Here is a 20,756-nt window from a genome sequence, read left to right as displayed (position 1 = left end):
AGCAAATTATACTAAATGGGTTAAATCTGAGTTAGTGACTGAGCTGTGGTGGCCAGTCTGCGTAACCTCGCGAGTGGGCTGATGATGTCGCAGATGATGCTCAGATTACACAAGCATACAGAGGATGGTTACTTGTACCAGAAGCCTACTGCAGCATTCCATATGGAACCATAGCTGCTGCTTCCATGGAAACAGTAGTTATGCTAAATCCAACCACATCTTATTCACCTCCCAGATCAGCTATTAATACAGACGTGTGCTCAGACACTCTGTGGTGTCTCAGATCTGCAAGTGCCCTGAGCGGGAAGGGGGCAGGCCGCTGACATCCGCCGGTGTCAGATGCCCGCACCCACGTCATGGGGGAATTACCATGAGAATGCCCAGCATTTTCATGGGAACGCCCATGAAATGCTGGGCGTTCCCATGGACGAATACCCCGGCCCACCGCCCCAAGCCCCCCGCCCGCACTGTTGCGTGTGTATGCCCGGTGAATAATCTGTTCGCCGTGGTCGCTCAGCTGCACATGCGCATGAATTACTATGCGCATACGCAGTCACTAAAAATCGATTAAATTAGAATCACCCCCTTAGCCCCAATATGCCCCGCGTCGTGAGACTTCCGGCATGCCGCACTGAGCGAGGCACCATCATTTGGTTTGCTTATGGACAAAACCGTGTGCAATGCCGGTGGGTCAGATGAAACATGTGCAGAGAGAGAGTTAGATTTGGGGAAGTACTTTAGTTTCTGTGCAGGGTAAATAATGCTTTATTTTTACACTGCAATATAGATATCAGTTTGAAGTACACACCCCATCCAAATCTAACTCTCTCTGGACATGTAGGGTGAGATTTAATAGGATGAGAGATTCAAAAAGTGAGAGATTTGGTAAGAAATCTCCAGGTTTTTTAAAGCAGCAACCATTTACACTGCAAAACCAATTTGATTTTGTAGTGTAAATGATTGCCGCTTTAGAAAAACTGGAGATTTCTTCCCAAATCTCTCACTTTCTGAATATCTCATCCTATTAAATCTCACCCGTAACATCTGCCCCACCCACAGTGCATATGGTTATGTCCATTAGCAAACCAAATGTGCTCTGCGAGCCAACCTGAATCACCTGTATACAAAACTCAGTAGAACTTGATAAGTGATGAAAAGCCAAGTTTGCTTCATAGCAGCACTGCAAACTCAGTTGTACACAAGCTTTGCATATCAAATGAATCAGCGCAGTCTTGTAAAAGAGTTTTGCAGCATCACATTGCAATTAAAGGTGCCCACACACTAGAAAGATCTGCGATCTTAATATGTGCAAAATCCTGGACAAAGGATTTCAGGCAAGCGCACATCTTTACCAAAGATTTATGTCAAGATCCCGTGTGTGTTCCTATGGATCTTTGGCTAAACCTTCTGATCTTTCATGCAGCATGTAAGATTAGAAGATTTAGCAAAAGATTCCTGGGAACACGCATCCGATCGAGACCGGATGATTTTGCGGTAAAAATCGTCCGATCGGTCGGAAATCGGCAAAAAAAATCGTTCTAGTGTGTGGGCACACATTCTGGTGAAAAACAGCAAGCCCAGTCAGGACACTCTGAGAAGGAATGTTTGGCGGGACTGTATGAAGACACATCTATATCTCATCATCATAATCAGTGTGTACAATGTGTTATCTGCGCTCTCCTAAATGTCAAAGATAAGCATACATGCTGGTCTGTGCAGGCCAGACTTGCCTGTAATGTTGTCTATGCCCCTTATCACAATCTTTTTCTACATTCCTTCTCACTCTCATTGTCTACACGCCTTCTTATCCTTTTTGTCAATGCCCCTTATCATCCTAATTGTCTATACAGGGGCCTACAGACATATGGCCAGATGCACTAAGCTTCAAAATTGATAAAATGGAGAGTGATAAACAGCCAGCCAATCAGCTCCTACCTGCCATGACCCAGACTGCGTTTGAAAAATGTCAGGCAGGAGCTGATTGGCTGGCTGTTTATCACTCTCCATTTTATGCATCTGGCCCATAGAGATTTGCTCAGTAAGATTGCTCAGCACGCAGCGATGTGCTGCTGAGCGACCTGTCAGGACCAGTGTTCTCCGGTGAGATTAATATCCAGCATGCTGGATATTAATTGCCGGGCGATAGCAACGTACAGGGCCACGCATCACTATCGCTATGGTCCCTACACGGAGCGATGTACTGTGGGGGGCATTTTCTAAGTCTCTACGTGTGTAGGTCCCATACCATTTATCATCCTTGAGCCGCCATTTTGGTTGTAAATGATGTATCCCCCATACCTGCGTGCGCTTATTTTCTGACTGTGTGTGTGGTGCAACTTCACACAAGATACACAACAAAAACAGACAAACCTACTCTGCCACCTAGCCCTCATAACTTTGGGTTTATGGTTCAAACCTAATCTCTTAAGAATATACCCAGAGGTATTTACCCACTAACAATTGTATTATTCTGATGTATGTTTGTCGTACAGTATTTGCATTTATTGTAAGTTTGCTTTCCACAAATTGTTACATTTACAATGAAAGCCAAATCATGTGTTTAAACAGAGATAAATGGTTTGTAACAAATGTAAAATTGGGTTAATACAACATAATACATCATGGAGAGTAAAACAATCACTCCCAAATTGACCTTTGACCCTGTCTCTCCCACAGAGTGTAACGCCTAATAAAAAATATAAGTTTGTTCCAACTGGACATGGAAAATATGAGAAGATCTTGATGGAGGATCCTTGATGAGGTAATTAGAGAGCTCTGGTGCTTGTCACTCCCTTCCTTCTGTACCTCTTCCTTATGTTTCATTTATTTTCTCTTTGTAATGGTCACTTGCTCTTTTGTTCCACCTAATTAATTGTCTTTACAATCCAGGCTGGAGACAGATCACCTTCATCTAAACAGCTGACATTTTGAATCAAAGCACTATGGGGTAGATGTAGGAAGCAGTGATAAGGGAGTAGAATTGAGCCAGAGAAGTGGTCCATGACAATCCGCCATGGGCCACTCCTCCTCTTTCTCACATATCCTCCCTTATCACTGCTTCATACATGATTCATATGATTTAGCAGAAGCTGAAACCATTTTACCTCTAAGCTCAGTAATCAGGAAATGAAAAAGTTACCGGAAGCTGCCATTTTGCAGACTGATAAATGGCTGCATCCTTATACATATCATTTTACTGAGGAAAGAAGCCTTGATATGTCTTGTTCCCAGTGAATTGTTGGACTGCATTCTTACGACTTCTGGTTCAATCCCTTAAAATAGCTGCCTCTAGTACACTTTAATTAAGACTGGAATATATTCTCAATGCAGCCATTTTAAAGATTTACTTAAGAAAGCCTCTATCTCAGGCCTTTCCTGTAAGAATTGCACATTTACTAGATGTGTTCAACCTTGGTAAACGTGAACTTTCACTCCCCTTCAAACTCATTTTTTGGTTCTGATTCCCAACATCTGAATTCTTAGCAGAACCCACAATACATTACCTGAGTGCCCAGAGAGAGCTGAGAGAAAAGTATTAATTCTTTGAAACCACAAGGGAAATAATTCACAGCCACAGCATAATAATACAAGATAAAATAGTATACTGATATAAAAGGTAGTGGAGAATTATGTACTGTATGAGCTGAGCGTTGTGCACATGGGGGTTCAGGCATGGACATGAACATTTCCCCTCTTACGCTTTCACTTCACCATCAATTATTTTTTTCCCCACATCTTTCTCCTGCTCACCATCCTCCCCTCGGATGCTCCAGCCAGATGCGCTCCTATTGAAACTGCTTGGAGCTTTCTCTGTGATTCTTCTGTGGAAAAAGGCGGTCACACGGCGCAGGGGCCGGGATGCAGCCTCCTTTAGCTTCCGCGCATCAAACCGAGGCCGATGCAAAAGGAGAGGCAATCGGGAGCGTATAAAAGGGAGTGGTGGGGGAACTGCCGATGCTGATTTCTCTTGGCCTTTGGTGGATGTGGCCATATGATAGAGTAGGGCATCCCACATCCTGTTGGCACGAATTCCCTTGCTTTGCTGTGTCCCTTCAGTAGTTGCTCCAACATCGTTTCCTATTTTTTCATCTTTTGCTTCTGCTTTCTGTGACTCGGGAAACGTAGGTTCTTCTGGTTCAACCACGAGGTGCTTCACAAGTCTTGCCCACCCTCCACCAGGCTTCTTCCTGGGTGGCTTTGGCCGCTCAACAGTTTTTAGTAGGTTCATCTCCTCTGAGTTAGGAACTTTTCCTAAAGTAGGTGAACTGTTTGTGACTGAGATTGCATGGCTAGATCCAACTCTTTGTGGAGAACTCATGCTTTCTGCTGGAAGGCTTTTGGATGTGACTTCTGAAAGTCCATTAGGTGAATCTATATTTTTCGCTTCAGTGGCGGACTTGGTAGACCCTGATGGAAGAGATGGGCTGCAAGGAATCTCAGCAACCCTGGAGCAATCAAGTACAGTCCCTTTTTTGTCAGCCATGATAGGGGATGGGGATGTGGCTGGCTGCTGTGTTGATGTATTATTTACACTAAGAAGACTAAAAGCACCGGCTTTCTTTACGGTTTCTTGCTGAGCAACCATACAGCTCTGCGGTGTTTTGGGTACAGACATAAAGCAGCCAGGAGCCTTTGATGCGCTTACATCCTTAGCTTTTACTGTGCAGGGACCACTTTCTGTATTTAAGACATTTGGTTCGCTTTCTACCTTATCTGCATCTGGGGTGATGAGTTCAGTGGTTAATTGATTATTATCATGTACAAATATAACCGGGGGGTCAATTATAGTGAGATGAGGAGCTGCTGGTTGTTTAGGACTTATTGATTTGGTTTCTGGTGTCAAAGGCAGTGGAGGAGCATCAACGGCATTGGTTTCTGGAATGCCACCTGAAGGATATGGAAAAGAAGTGCTGGGGGTGGTAGGCCTAAGAGGATGAGGTGAATATGATTCAGGAACTGGGCTAGGGCTGAGATACTGACTCAGACTGTGCTGTTCAACCACAGTGAATGTGAAGCCGCGCTGCTTTGGGTAAGGCGACGACACACGGTGGGTTGTTCCCCGGACCTGAAAGCGAGGGGGAAGATTAAGGGAAGCCAGCTGTTGTTTCTGGGGAGCAGAAGGTTCAAGGGACTCCAAGTCAGCTTCACTGACAGGTGAAAGAGTTGAACGGAAAGACTTGTGGGGCTGTGTTGGCGAAGGCTGAACGCTACTTCTCTTTGCAGCTTTCTTTAGCAGGCGCTGGAGCCGTGCATTGTCTTTCTGAGGCTTTGGTGCGGTTGGCGGTGGCACAGGAGAAGGAGGCCCTGGGTTTTCAAAGGGTGTCACTGTCAGCAGCATGGTGATACCTGGTAAAAATAAAGATGAAAGGGTGTCTATTAAGAATAGTTTAATGCAGCTAGGTTCAATATGTCTTTACCATGTCAGGATATAATCAGCATTGGCTCTAAGACCAAGGACAATGGGCATTATGCACCCAGATGACGAGGAGGGGCAGTAAGGCCCAAGACGGATGACCATTGTTAGAAATGGGCTCGTTCTCATTGTCTACTACTTTTTCGGCTTAATATGCATTGCTACAAATTTTACTGAGCCTGATGTATATATTATTAAGTGTCCTGTCAATATATTGATAACTATATTCCATTCACATTTTTGCAGACCCATACAAATAATATCTACCATGGGCATGCTCATAACAACCAATCAGATTACATCTATCATCTTTTAGAAGGTGCAATACAAGTAAGAAGTAGATTCTGATTGGTTGCTATGGTCAACATCCCATCTTCAATAGAAATCCCATCTTAGTAAGTTTACCCCTAAGCATCTGTGTATGGAACCACTTCATTCACTTCATCCATCAGATGGTCTATCACTGTGCATCTGAAGAGCTACCACCTTGTCACCACCCAGTCACCATAAGGATCACCCAATAGATTTCCAACACACTTTAGCACATGTGCGCCTGAAATTGCTACTGTGACTGGGGTTTATTCTGGTTGATTCCCTCGGATGCAAATTTGCACCCTTGCGAGTCAACCAGAACCCACCCTGCGTATGATGGTATGCGCCCCACCCCCTCACAGCGTGTGGTCACATGCAGGGCCTGCGAATAGATGTTTAACATAAATAACCATTCGCAGCCTGTGGGTGAACGCTCGCACCCTTGCGAGTCAACCAGAACCCACCCTGCAAATGGTGGTACGCCCACCCCCCTCCTTGATTTTTAACATAAATATCCATTCACTGCCTGTGGGTGAACACCCACATGATTTGATGGTCGCCGACCATTGAATGATGTGGAACGTGTATGCATATCTAAGTGACTCTCTGGTCACTTAGATTTGCGTGCCCCTACGGGAGGAAATAGGAAATAGGTAGGCAGCTAACATCCAGTGATGTCAGCTGTCCAAATCCCGGCACCGAGGTCACGGCCCGATTACCATGGGAACGTCCAGTGTTTACATGGAACCGCCCTTGAAATGCTTGGTGTTCCCATGGGTGCGACTATCCACTCACACCCCCCGCCCGCAGCCTTGGGTGTGTTCACTGTTCGCCTGGCCGCTCGCACCCGGCGTATGCGTCCCTTCTATTATGGCTCCATTCACACCAATAGCTCCTCTCGTGTACCTTGTTCATATAATTATAACAACTTGACTGACAAAGCTGCATTTCTAGAGTACACAGACCACAGGCTAGTGACATTTCAGAGAAGGACAGTAACACAAAGCTGCTTGTTGGTGACTTTGAATTACAATCTGATTTGGAGAGATGTCTCAGCAGAAGAGATGCCTCCTGAGTGTAGCTGTGATCCCAGCACTGTGACTGATGTTGTGAGCTTGAATCCAACATCTCGACCATTGGTCCTCACTTTCATGCAGACGACCAGCTGAGTAAGCTTCAGTAATAATGGGCAGAATGGGCCTTGTGCAGCTGCATATTCTCGATTTAGGTGTTCATTTATCAAACAGTAAAAAGCAGGGAAAGTGAACCAGTGGATAAGTTGTCCATAGCACACAATCAAATTCCAGTTAGCATTTACTAAGTACATTCTATAAAATGATAGGTACAAGCCGATTGGTCTCACTCTCAATAGGCAACTTCTACACTCTTTATGGCGCTTGATACATCAACGGTACTAAGCAGTGGCGGCTCCAGTGGTGCCGAAATTGGCAGAGCCGGTGTTTTTACCACTGCAAAGTGGGAGTAGAGAGGACAGGCTGCCGCTGCGGCACAGCCTCTCTCCCCAGCTCAGCACATGCTGGTCAGTGCAGTGTGCTGAACAGGATAGAGAGGCAGTGGCATCCTGTCCTCTCTCTCCCTGAGCAGGTTTCCCACCCACCTTTTGGCTGCCCACCTGCACCCCTGCAAAGTTTTAAAGTTTTCTTTTTACAGGGAATGGCCATGCACCCACCCATTCACCACACCTGTCGGCTCCTCAGCGGTGGCTCCAGAAGGGGGCTGCAGCACGGTTAAAAATTCAAATAGGGGAGTAGGGGAGCCACACCAACTGCCAGTGAGTCAATTTGGAATGACAGTTGGTGCATAGTTGCCTACCCTCCCGGATTTAGCACGAGTCTCCCGCTTTTCACTTCTTCCTCCTGGTCTCCCGAGAATACATTGGATCCTCCCGGCTTTTAGTCAGCAAGGAGAAAACCTGTGACTGTGCAAGCACGAGTCACGAAGTCCCGGAGGGGCGGGCTCTACAAGCGCAACGTCATGACATACTCGTCATGACGTTGCAGCTATCCTATTACATGCCGGCCGCCCCGGGGTACTGGGGGATGCGGTAGCACTCACTGGCCACAGTGGCAGCACAGCACACAGAGTGGCCTCAAGAGTGGGAGCAGCAGAGGGCAGTGCCGCTGTCAGATTGGTGGTGAGTAAGCTGCTGCTTCTCTCCATTAGCTCACCACTAATTTTGAAGGGTTTCTTAAGGCTCCGATCCCCCCCTCCGCCTCCTATTTACTGTAGATGGCTGCCCTCTCCCGGAAAGGGCAGCTGAGAAGTCGGCAACCCTGAGTTGGTGTGGATCCCCTATTTGAATTTGAACTGTGCTGCGGCCCCCTTCTGGACCCACCACTGGTACTAAGCACACTAAGGGGTATCATTTGAGGGAAGAGTACAAAATAGTACTTCAACTAAGGATTGATTGCCGTCATTTGGCAGCGGCAAATCCTTTAAAGGATATTTTAGGTACAGTCTGTTACATGTGAGCAAACAGCGCCCTAGGTTGCAAGCTCCCGCTTCGTACTCTAATACAAAGGCAAAGTAAATATCTGTTATTCTGCAGGCTACATGATACCAGTGCTGCTAATTGATGTCTAGTTGTTTGTGAATAGCTCACAGACTATGTGCAGAATTTGCAGCCAATTATAGCATATGGCTCGGCGGGGGTTCCAGATGGTAGAGCAGTAGTAGCTGGACTTATAGCTGGGAAGGACAGCACTCTTTAAATACTGTGGACATGCTCGTTGCAGCAAAGCCTCATTAGAATGCAGCCATGTGCCAGGCAGCCAGCTAGAAGGTAATGCCCCTTTCAGACCGCACTTTGGAAACGGTATATTGCCGTTTTAAAACGGTAATCTGTGCGGTCTGAAAGGTGCAGATCCAATTAACCGGTTTGAAAATACAGTTTTTTCAAACCGGTTAAAATGCAGGGTCCTACCCGTTTCAGACCCGGTATTTTGGGATCAAAATCGGGTCTGAAACGGTATTTAGGACCCAGCCAATGAGCTGGGTCCTAAATTCAGCGCAGTGAATATTTAATGAGCGCTCATTAAATATTCACAGCACTGGAGCCGCCCCACGCGCGTGTCGACCCCCCCCCCCGCGTGTTGACCCCCCGCGCGTGTCGACCCACCCCCCGTGCAGCCGGTACCTCCGTTGTGAATCCCGGCAGTGCAGTACGGAAGCACTCGTAAAAAAAAGTGTCTTTCAGAAAATGGCTGCCCCATAGGAAAACCTTGCGTATAGGGGCAGCCATTTTCCAAAAGTCACTTTTCTTATAAGAAAAAGCGGCGCTGAAGCGGCGCTGAAGGCTGCACTGGCTTTGACCCTGTATTTGGAAAGTTTCCAAAAACGGGTCTGCCAGTGTCAAAAAATCGGCACTTAAACTTTCCTGTACACTAATGTCAGGCAAAAAGAAATAAAAACAGAAACAAATGTTATTTACATTTTTTGTATGATTCCATTTTATTCAGTTTCCATGCCTATTTTAGTCCTGAGACAGTGATAACAGCACACTACTGTAGTGCTCTTTGTTAATATTAGTAGGCATTCCCATGCAGAGGCACAGGTAAGCTAACACCGGCGGGAGCCAGCGGATACCACAGCTATCGCCAGCTGAAACTCTTGGATGTATTTTTAGCAGCAGTAGGGCTATTAATTTTTCACTCCCTGGCAGTGGTGTCAAGAGGGGGTACTTTTTATTCAGACCCCAGTCTGCTGGAGGGGCCCGGGGCCTGCTCCCCCCTCCACAGTTGCAGGGAACCTGGTAGTGGGGAGAGGGGTGACAGGCTGCCGCCGCAGTGCAGCCTCACTCCCCAGCTCAGCGCACGTTGCTAAGTGCTGAGCTGGGGAGAGAGACAGATGCAACGGCAACCTGTCTTCTCTCTCCCTCTGTGTGCAATGCCGCCTGCATCCCGCACAAATTGAGGTTATTTATCTATCATGGGGGCGTGGCTACACACACCCCTTCCCAGAGGCCCCGCACCAGCCAGGTGGCCGCTCCCGCTCCAAATTACTGGGGTCCGGCCAATCTGTCGGTGCGACTGGTCTTGATTACTGCTTACTCAATCCTACTTGTACATAAGGGGTACATTGACTAAAGTGAGTTTTTAGGAGTGAGATATGTTCCAATCAGATTTTTCTTAGCATTTATCTAGCACCTTCAAAAGGATATTAGCTGGAATTTGGTTGCTCTGGGCAACATCTCTCACACTAAATTTACCCCAAAGGGTACAACAAACATGTAATATAACACACATGGAGCTGAATAGAAAGTAGGCACTCATAGAAATATGTACATTGAAAGGTCACAAATACACCGGGGTTTATTTACTAAGAAGGGATGTTGCTATGGGCAACCAATTAGATACTGACTAATATCTTTCAGAAAGGTTCTAAATTAATAAAAATAAGATTCTGATTGGTTTCCCATAGCAACATCCCGTCTTCAATAGAACTTACATCTTAGTAAATAAACCCCCCTCTGTCTGACAATAGACAAAGGGAATACTAGACTACTCCAGACTTTTCTCAGTAGGGAATGTTCTAGGGGATGCAGTCAAAATCCAGACGGAAATACTGACAACCATTGACCAGCGGTCAAAATCCCGACAAAGTCAGAATACCAACATTTAAAATCCCGACAAGGTCAAAATACCAACATATGGAATGTAGACAGGTGAAAAAAGTCAACATGACTTTTGGTCGACAGGTCGCGAGGTCGATAGGGTTTTTTTCACTGTTTTTTGACCTGACGTGCCGACAGGTGGTATCTCATGCCCTAGCATCCACTAGGGCATGGTGGGAGAATAAAATAGTGTGCCCGAAGCATTGTGAGCGAAGCGGTTGACTTCCAACTGTGTCCATGTCGACGGTGTCCATGTCGACCAATGTGTCGACATTTGAGTAAAAAAACAGTGAAAAAAACCATGTCAACCTCGCGACCTATCGACCGAAAGTCATGTTCACTTTTTCACCTGTCTACATTCTATATCGGTATTTTGACCTTGTTGGGATTTTAAATGTCGGTATTTTGACCTTGACGGGATTTTGACTGTCGATCAATAGCTGTCGGTATTTTGACCGTTGGGATTTTGACCGTCTGTATTTCATACCGAATCCTGTTCTAGTCATGATGGTATACATACAAATATACTTTTCAAGTGACATGAATATATACTGCATATAAACCTGTATATAATGTATACTTTTGAATCTGGGGCATCATGGATGTGTAATGGTTAGCATTACTGCCTCACAGCGCTATTGGCTACTGGATTTTGTATATTCTCCCCGTGCTTAAGTGGGTTTACTCCGGGTACTCTGATTTGCCCCCACAGTCCAAAAATATACTGGTAGGCTAATTGGCTCCCAACAAAATTAACCCTAGAATGTCTGTCTGTGCGTGTACATGTGGTAGGATACATAGATTGTAGGCTCCACTGGGGCAGGGACAGATGTGAATGTTCAACTTTTCTCTCTGTAAAGCGCTGGGAATATGTGTGCGCTATATAAGAAACTGTTAAATAAATAATAATTCAATCTGGTGTATGATGATGTCATCACTTATATTTGGAGAGTAGTGCTGTCACTTTTGTCACATGACACATTTGGAAAAGTTCTGGAAAGTGTAATTGTCGGTGATGGCAACTCGCCTCATAAGGATCTCCTCATACAGGGCAATTATTTTCAAACTGAAACTTGTATACAGTACTAAATAAAATTATTTACCTCAAAGGTAAAGTTACATCAGATGTATTTCATAGTACTCACATGGCAAATAGATGCAACAACTATTATTATTATTTATTAGCAGTTTCTTATATAGCGCACACATATTCCGTAGCGCTTTACAGAGAATATTTGAACACTCACATCAGTCCCTGCCCCAGTGGAGCTTACAATCTATATTCCCTACCACACGTACACGCACACAGATATTCTAGGGTTAATTTTTTGGGAGCCAATTAACCTACCAGTATATTTTTGGAGGAGCCGGAGTACCCAGAGGAAACCCACGCAAGTACGGGGAGAATATACAAACTCACAGTTAGGGCCATGGTGGGTATTGAACCAATGACCTCAGCGCTGTGAGGTAGTAATGCTAACCATTACACCATCCAACTACAATAGATGGAACTCTCAATACAAATGCAAAAATTGTCTGGAGGTGTGAATTTGATCTCTTTCTTTTTTTTTCACCTTTCAGTTTTCTGGATTTCAACCAGCGACCGAACCTGCACAGATTTTCCTACATAAATTGCGCAAAAAAATCAAATTCCCTTCTGATACTAAAATGGTTTACAGTGATAAATGGTGATGCCATGTTGCCTTATCTGAATCCCAATCTCCTGAGCTTTTGTGCCATGTTCTTTGGAAGATGCTTTATGTACTAAAGCCATACAAGCCACAAAACAGCAGCGCTGTGAACAAAATGTAACTGTCGTGCCTCTGTACTGAAGTATCCCACTTCTGTAATGGCAACTTATGACTCCTATGTCTTAATGCAGAAACATCAATACATGGAAAAGGTTCATGCTGAGCACTGCCTCACTGCTAATAGTGAATCTCCTGTCTGCATGAACCCAGTGGCTTCTGGGACAGTACTGTTAGTGACCTTTCCTCCTGCGCTGCTTCAGTGTCCTTTGCTATTCAAAAGCCTAACCTCTCCTATACTGCAGTAGTTTAAATCCCAATGCAGTCATAAGTCGTCAACCTTCTAGATTATATGTGGATAATGGCCCTTATACAGATCTGATCGCAGTACAAATTTGTTCTCAAAATGGGCAAAACCATGCTGCACTGCAGGTGGGGCAGATGTAACACGTGCAGAGAGAGTTAGATTTGTGTGAGCTATTTTGTTTCTGTGCAGGGTAAATACTGGCTGCATTATTTATAAACTGCAATTTAGATTTCAGTTCCAACATACCCCACCCAAATTTAACTCTCTCTCTGCACATATTACATCTGCCCCACCTGCCGTGCACATGGTTTTGCCCATTTTGAGAACAAATTTGTACTGCGATCAGATCTGAATAAGGGCCTATATGCTGCTACATACATACATACATACATACATACAGTACATACATATATGTATAATCAGAAAATAAGGCAGCAAAGCTGATAAATCTGCACCCATTAGTACATTGGCTACTCTCTGTGAGAAAATCAAATTATGTCACACGATATCTAAATTGCCCAACTGCATTGGGTCTTTTTTATTTACCTTTTTTATGCTTTATAAATAAAAGTTAAACATATCAAATACTGTGTATTAGTTTTGTGCATTTGCAAAGTTTGTATAGGAAAAGATGTTGGTTCATGGGCGATATTGAAAAGTCTATTTGGGGGCATATTCAGTTAGCGAAAGGGCTCCCCCCGGGAGGATGGCCCTGAACTTTAATGCCTGGAGATTATACAGTTAAGTCCGAATCCGCACGTGGTAAGCCCATGACCGGTACTGCTTTCCTAGCACGGCGCCCACGATCTAGATTGTATGTGTGGGGCTGATATCTCAAGCATCTCATGCATCTTATTTGTTTGTGCGGCATAAGATGCATGAGATGATGCAATTGACGCAATCAACGAGATTACGTCATACCCCCACTATCCGTGGAGATGATTTTGTATAGTGTGGCGAGCGCAGCGATCCACCAAACCCGAAGCGTGGCGAGCGCAGCGAGCCCCGCGAGGGGACGCGGAATACATATAAAGTAGTCCGCGTCCCCTCACGGGGCTCGCTGCGCTCGCCACGCTTCGGGCTCAGTGGCTCGCCACACTATATAGAATCAACTCCGTGCCGACGTGGATAGTGGGGGTATGAAAAGGTCGGAGGACGCGTACCGCCGCCCCCTGTAGGTCCCTTAAGACAATCTTATGGATGCATAAGATCCATGAGATTAAAAAATCAGGTCCATCACGTTGATTGTATGCCTTAAGTACCTTAAACTTAAGGCATACAATCAATGAGACGGGCGCCGTGCTAGGAAAGCAGTACCCCATGACCTATCCCATAGATACCATGTTAAGTAACTGGAGCTATTAGTGCACTTGTGGCATCTGCGGTAAGGGCAAAAGTGCCCACTTACCATGGATTTCGCACACTGCTGGTAAGCCTCTGGCTAAATCTATGGGCCATATTCAACTGTTTTTGATGGCTGCCGGCATTGGCTTTTCAGATCGCACCCCCCTGGGGCGTCAAGCCTCCCCTCCATCACCTTACACCCTCCCAACTCCCACCCTCTTATCCACATGTTGGTATAGCCTGGCAATTAATATGCAGAATGCTGGATAAATCTAGTTAATCACTGGGGTCAGGGCTAGTGTTCTCAGTGGAGAACACTAGCCCTGACAGTACGCTCAGCACACAGCGCTGGCACCTAGCGACCTAGCTGAGCGTTGTGAACAATCTAGCATCACTCAGAACGCTACTCAGCATCTCCCCATTTGTAGGTCCCTAAAGACAATAAATAATTTTGCTCATTCTCTACACTCCAGTCATTCACTCTCCTCAATGCATGGTCAAATGGTCTCCCAAGCCTGTTCTTTGTTCTGATGTTGGGCATTGTTAGAAAGAATCCTATAATACAAAATCCCTCTGACTGAAGTGAGGAGTGTTTTTCAGTTCTTGTCTGTGCAGAAAGTGAGACCTGATGAAATTCACTTAAAGCATGTGTATGGTGATGAGCAAAAGTGGTGAGAAATGTTCAAGTATGGATGAACAAGTGTGCATGCTGAAAATCAACTGGGGCAACCTTGCGCAAGTGATTTTCACATTTTCACCAAGGTCAAAGAGCTCCTAGGTGGAAACCGTTTAGGAAGTGTTGATGAGTTGAAGCTTACAACTGGTTCAAAGGACTGGAGGCAGCTTACTACTGCAGGATTATCGGAGGTATCCATTGGAGCTCGGGGGGGGGGGGGGGGGACGACACCGCACCTGGTTCCCCCCACCCCTACAGTGAGACTCTCCCCTCAGCACCCATCTCACCCGCCACAGTGCACCTCCCCCCCCCCCCTGTAGTTCATCAGTCAGACTGTCCCATCACGGCCCCCTAGAGCGCAGCTCCCGACCCACAGCTTGGCTCTCCCCTTCCTGCAGCGTGGATCCCTCCACCTCCCATAGCCTCTAAACCTCCCAATAGCCTAAGTTCCCCTGGTATCTGCAGTGTCCGGATTGAAAGAGGTTCTCACCTATCTGTGATAAATGATCACTATCATGCCAATCTCACTGTACCTGGTATGATTTATCCATTCAACCCTATTATACCCCTTTTACACCAAAAACCCTGGTCCGACCCTGGTCTTTGAACGCTGGAGTTTCCAGGGTCTGACCCTGCTTTATACTCCATTTACACAGCACTTCGACCTGGGTCGGACCTGGGTCTGCACCATTTATACTGAACCTGGGTCAGCACTGCCTTTCCTTGTGGATGTCATAAAAAATGCTTGCTCGTTGCCAAGGGGGGTGAAATTGCTTGTTGCCAGGAGGCAACACATTATATATATATATATATATATATATATATACTACTTAAATAAAAATTCTGAAGGGGTAGAGGGGGGAAGCTGCCCCCTGGGGTGCTGGGAGAAGGGGGGTTTCTGCGGCTGCTGATGGGAGGTGGGGGTACCTGTCAGCCTGAGGTCGGAGCCTGAGAGGATGATGTGCGCTGCCCCCTCTGCTTCTGAATCAGGCCCAATATCATACAACTGCGGTCGATGATGGTCGGAGCCAGAGGGGATGATGTGCTGGTGAATCAGGCCCAATATCATACAACTGCGGGTCGCGAAGTTCCTGCGGCGAATGGACAGTCAGTGGCGGGGGTCCCTCCGGCGCATAGGAACTAGTACTAGTTCCCATGCGCTGGAGGGACCGCCGACACTGACTGTCCATTCGCCGCAGGGACCGGCTGCCGAGGGGTGGTACAGCAGCAGCGGCGCATATCATCCCTCCGGCTCCGACCATCATTCCCCGTAGTTGTATGATATTGGGCCTGATTCACCAGCAGCAGCGGCGGCGGCGCACATCATCCCCTCCGGCTCCGACTGCAGGCTGACAGGTACCCCCACCTCCCCTCAGCAGCCGCAGACACCCCCCTTCTCCCAGCACCTGGGGACAGCTTCCCCAGTGCTGCACGCTGTGGACCCGCTGCGGGGGCCTGCACCCGCAGCGGGACCATTTACACCGGCCTTTACACGGGTCCTATCCGGGTTCTACCCAGGTCAGGACCTGGGTAGAGGACCCGTGTAAATGGACACGGATATACCCCATTTACACCGCCGATGATCCGGGTCTGACCCGCCGCTGACCCGGATTTTTCGGCGGTGTAAAAGGGGTATAAATTTCCCCCATTGCCTCTCACCCTCACTAACATTTCCTTTCTCTGTAAACTGCAGCACTTGTGCCTAATACAACACAGCAAACACATACAAACAGCAAATATTCTCATTTCCCCTCCTTATTTTAATATATGCTAATTTAGTTATATCATAGCAGGGTCCATTGAAATGTACATGATCTAATATTCTGTATTACAGAGCTAAGTAGAACCCAGGACTCACCACAACCCTGGATACAGTTTGACCCTGGACTATTTGGGTGCAGACATGAGTCATTCTTCTACGTGCCTCCTGTAATCAGCATAATTAGCAGCAAGTAATAATGAATAACACTGACACCATACCTCCCAAATTTTCTAGGGTGGGAAGTGGGACCTTCCGCACCCGAGGTGGCGACCGCTCCAGAAAATGGCTGGAGGAAGGCAGGACTGAGCAACATGACCCATTTTTTACATTTTGGGGGAGTGCCCGGCACTCCCTAAACAGACCCTGACCAAGACAGTTGAGAGGTACGGATTTACCAAGACTGCTGTGCATACATCCCCACTAATATGCCCTCTTTTTATAATTCAGTGAGTTTATAGCATTGTCACTGTCGATAATATGTAGAATGGACCCATTTATAAGTGGTAATGCAAAGATTTTGTATGGGCACCGCATTCATAGGACAGGCTTACTGTACTCTCCTCGCCTCTTACAGCCAGAGTTTGTGTAAATTAGTAGTGCCATGGTGATCGGCCTCAGTACAATACTGTATGTCCATATAAAATACATTATTAGATCATGTATATGACAGAAAACTTAGTTTATTCCAATGTTTCTTTTTTTTATATTAAACTTTATTGACAACAACAATATATGCAGAGGGACAGGCTGTTATTGTGATGTCATTATGATGTCACAATGGCTTTGTGCTACATAACCTAGCTCACTGCACAGACAGGTGTCTTTGCTGTAGACTCACTGGACAGTTAGCATCTATTACTCACTGTACAGAGTTAGCAGCTATTACTTGGCGTTTGCTTTTATAGTAATTCGCATCAAGTTAAAAAATATTGATATGGATTCCTCTAATGACAGCTCGGGGGAATGTAGCATTCCGTGGATGGATAAAGAAGAATATAATGAGGAACTACCACCCGCTAATAAGACTGTTTTTTCCGGAACTATGACCGAAGATCTGGGAGAACAACAAAGCGGTGAGCATTTCTATGAGCTTAGACCAGCGACGGCTCCAGCAACCGAGGAGGAAACTCTCATGGTGACCAGAGAGAATGGAAAAGTGGAGATTTCAATGTTCGGCGAGACTATCATGCATCGCTTTGACCGCTATGCTCCTCAAAATGGCTGGATGGAAATGCAGATGGAGTACTATGCAATGTGGACCCTCGATGAGAGAGCAGAAAGGGACACCAATGCCACTGATGGGCCTGAAGGTGACACCGGGGAAGGAGATGGTGGCAGTTTGGTTGCAGAGACCAATGCCCAACTGGAGGAAGTGGTAGAATCTCTTCCCAATGACACCGTACAGGCCATAGAACACCATGAAAAAGAACTAAGTGCTGAAATAAAGCCGAAAGCCGCTGAACTGAAAGACCTGCAGCATCAGCAGAAAGAGATCCGTGATCAGACCGCACGCTTCTGGTGGCAACGACTGATAAGACGGGTTAGAACATCAGTGCTGAATGGAATCCACAGACGCAATAGGGTCGCGCCCATTGTATGAAGGTTTAAGGGTGAGCTCCAATATATTCCAACTGTTCCTGATGGACCATTATTGTTGGAGCTCTCATACCCATTGGACCCAAGTCATTATAAACCTGAACAGAAAATCCATCTGGGGAATAGGGCTACTGGCGATACCCCATAAAAAAAACGACATTCAGCAGTCACCTCATGGGTGTGTTGGAAGAGCTGCTAACCCTAACCATACCCAGGGCCGCCGAGAGGTACAATTGAATGGGTGTCATGTGATGCGCGCTCCCATGTACATCACATCGCACAGCACAAAAATGTACATGTCCTGCACATACTTTTTGTACTAGATTGCTCATTGCTTTGCAAATCGGATGTGATGCGCTGCAAAAGAGTCTAAATTGTATACAATAATTGTACCGTGTATGGGCACCTTAAGTTATATATGGAAGTGAAAAATTAAGAAAGACAAAATTAAACAACCAAAACATTGCCCCAATAAACAAACAAATAAATAAGAAAACACTGCCATGATAAATAAAATAAAAACAAACACTGTCCTAATAAACAAAAAATGATTTATGTAAGTTACATTATTGGGGGAAATTTACTAAGATGTGTATTCTACTTCCCATGTGATGTTGCTATGGGCAACCAATCAGATCCTGTCTACTATCTTCTAGAGGGTGCTAAATAAAGAAGTAGATTCTGATTGGTTGCCCATAGCAACAACACATGTGAAGTAGAATACATATCTTATACCCCTTTTACACCAAGGAATAACCCAGGTCAGACCCAGGTCAGCTTTGGTGTAAAAGGGGTCAACCCAGGTCCAGTAACACTGGTCTCCTACCCTGGTACTGACCAGGGTTGAACACTGGTTGGACCTGGGTCATGGGCGGTGTAAATGGTCCCAACCCAGGTTAGGACATCTGGGTAGTGCTGAAAGGATACCAGAAGTGCTGGACGCCTTTCCACAGTGCGCTGCAGTGGTAAAAGACAGCAGCCAGGAAGGATACGGGCAGTGCACACAGAAATCATAATTGGATTATTGGATGCAGTATCAATTATATTATTATTATTTATTTATTTTTTGGGGGGGGTGGGGAGCACATGGGAGATTCGGTCTGCGGCTGCAGGGGAAGGGGCTGGGGAGAGCACATGGGTGATGCTGCACTTCTATACCGCTATGTATGCTTGAGCAATGAATAAAATATTTTACTAAATAAACAAACCAACATTTTTCAAAGCTAACTTGTCATGTCTTTTAATTTTTATTTTAAATCACTGAGGGAAAGTTGGATCCTAAAATGGACATTTTTAATGTCATCCATAGGGAAAAGCAGGGCTGACCCAGGTTCAGTGTAAACGGCGCAGACCTGGGTCCGACCTGGGTCACAGTGCTGTGTAAATGTGGGTATGAAGCTGGGTCCAACCCTGGAAACTCCCATGTTCAAAGACCAGGGTCCGACCAGGGATTTTGGTGTAAAAGGGGTATTAGTAACTCACTGTCGGGTAAGGTATAAAGCAGTGAAATGAGTGGAGAAGCAAGCTAGTGGAGAAGTTGCCCATTACATATAATTTTATAGAATGCACTTGTTAAATGTTACCTGAAAGCTGATTGGTTGCCATGGACATCCTATCAACTTGCTTCATATATCTTCCCCTATATGCTTCCATGTGGGGACAACTCTGTTGGCAACATTTATTAAATGGGTGGTAAAAGAGCGGGATTATCCATTAAGCATCCTAGACTCTGGCCTTATTGAAATATTTTTATTTATCAATAATTGGAAATGTAAATACATTTTCCATTGCTCATATATATTATCTCTTTGATGGTCCATGGTCCGGGCACAAATTTTGGAAGAGATCTGCCTGTGTATGGGAGCATAAACTTAAAATCATGTAAAATGATTAACATTTGGGTGGATTGGTACATTTATAATAATAATAATAATACATTTAACACTTTCACTTAATGAATATAAAGACCTTCTGTCAGGATGAGTAATATTTTCCACATGATATACTGTAGGTCTGTGTGTCCAGGAGATGGGTTGAACTGAGAGAGGTAATAGGACCTTATTGTGGTTCATTCGCAGCGGCCACTCGTTCGCACGGGACCGATGCTTTGTGTATGTGCATGTGCAGCAGCATTTCTGTGCGTGTGTATATGCTGGGTGCATGCGAACTCGGCGAGAAGTCTGGTAGCCGAGTGCATGCTCCCAGCCTTGCGAGCAGGGGCTGGAGAGGGGTGTGGGGTGCTGGGCTGGGGCATTAGCATATGTGTACACCCTGCATTTCATGGACGTTCCCATTAAAACGCTGGGCGTACATATGCTAATGTGGTTGTGATGCATGTGCAGGGGGGTGGACAGATGACATAGCCGGATGTCAGCTGCCCGCCCAAATCCCTGCATTTCTTAACTCATATGTACAAGTGGTCTGGGCCACCCTTACATATGCGTGCGCCCTCGCCCTGATTCGATGGTCGGCAACCATCAAAAGATGGAGGAGGTTCCCACTGGCATGCAAATGGTTGTTTATGTAAAACATCCGTTCACAAGCCTTGCGAGCGAATTCGGCATGCGAATGGGTGGTTTGGGATTAACCATTCACAAGGCAGGGGTTGGGTCATTCGCAAGGGTGCATGCTTGCATCCGAGCGAATGATCCAGAATAAGGCCCATAGTGTTTTGGAATGACCTCATTGCATAATTGCTGACCCTGGCAAGATCCTCTCCAGGAGTTACTTGTAGAGGATGGGCCAGATGGCCGGGATGGGGCACCATGAATTACAGCATCCTCGGTTTCTGTAGATGGGGGCATAAACAAGGTGAAACAATTCATAAGAATTGCATCATTGGCGCCTTATAAATAAACGTACTACTACTACTACCCCATAACCACCCATTTACACCATTACCCACTGGAGTCTAGGAACAATTCAGGAGTCTCCTGGAGGTTCCGGAAAAGTGGATAATTATGAC

The 20,756-nt window shown here is 45.8% G+C and overlaps 1 protein-coding gene across 3 annotated transcripts in view; it reads left to right on the top strand.

Moving 5' to 3' along the window:
* LSP1 (lymphocyte specific protein 1) overlaps positions 1-12,998 on the top strand; it is a 68,955-nt gene extending 55,957 nt beyond the window's left edge. For all 3 annotated transcript variants that reach the window (XM_083165598.1, XM_083165596.1, XM_083165597.1), the window contains 2 exons: positions 2,677-2,761; positions 11,940-12,998. In XM_083165598.1, the coding sequence (XP_083021724.1) occupies positions 2,677-2,757 (81 nt within the window). In that variant the 3' untranslated portion in view covers positions 2,758-2,761; positions 11,940-12,998. The remainder of the gene's footprint in view (positions 1-2,676; positions 2,762-11,939) is intronic.
* Positions 12,999-20,756: the final 7,758 nt, after the last annotated feature.

The sequence above is a fragment of the Crinia signifera genome, chromosome 11 (assembly GCF_055691185.1).
Source record: "Crinia signifera chromosome 11, ASM5569118v1, whole genome shotgun sequence".
NCBI lineage: Eukaryota > Metazoa > Chordata > Amphibia > Anura > Myobatrachidae > Crinia > Crinia signifera.
The sequence above is the reverse complement of the archived record's forward strand: the minus strand, read 5'-3'. Positions and strand labels throughout refer to the sequence as shown.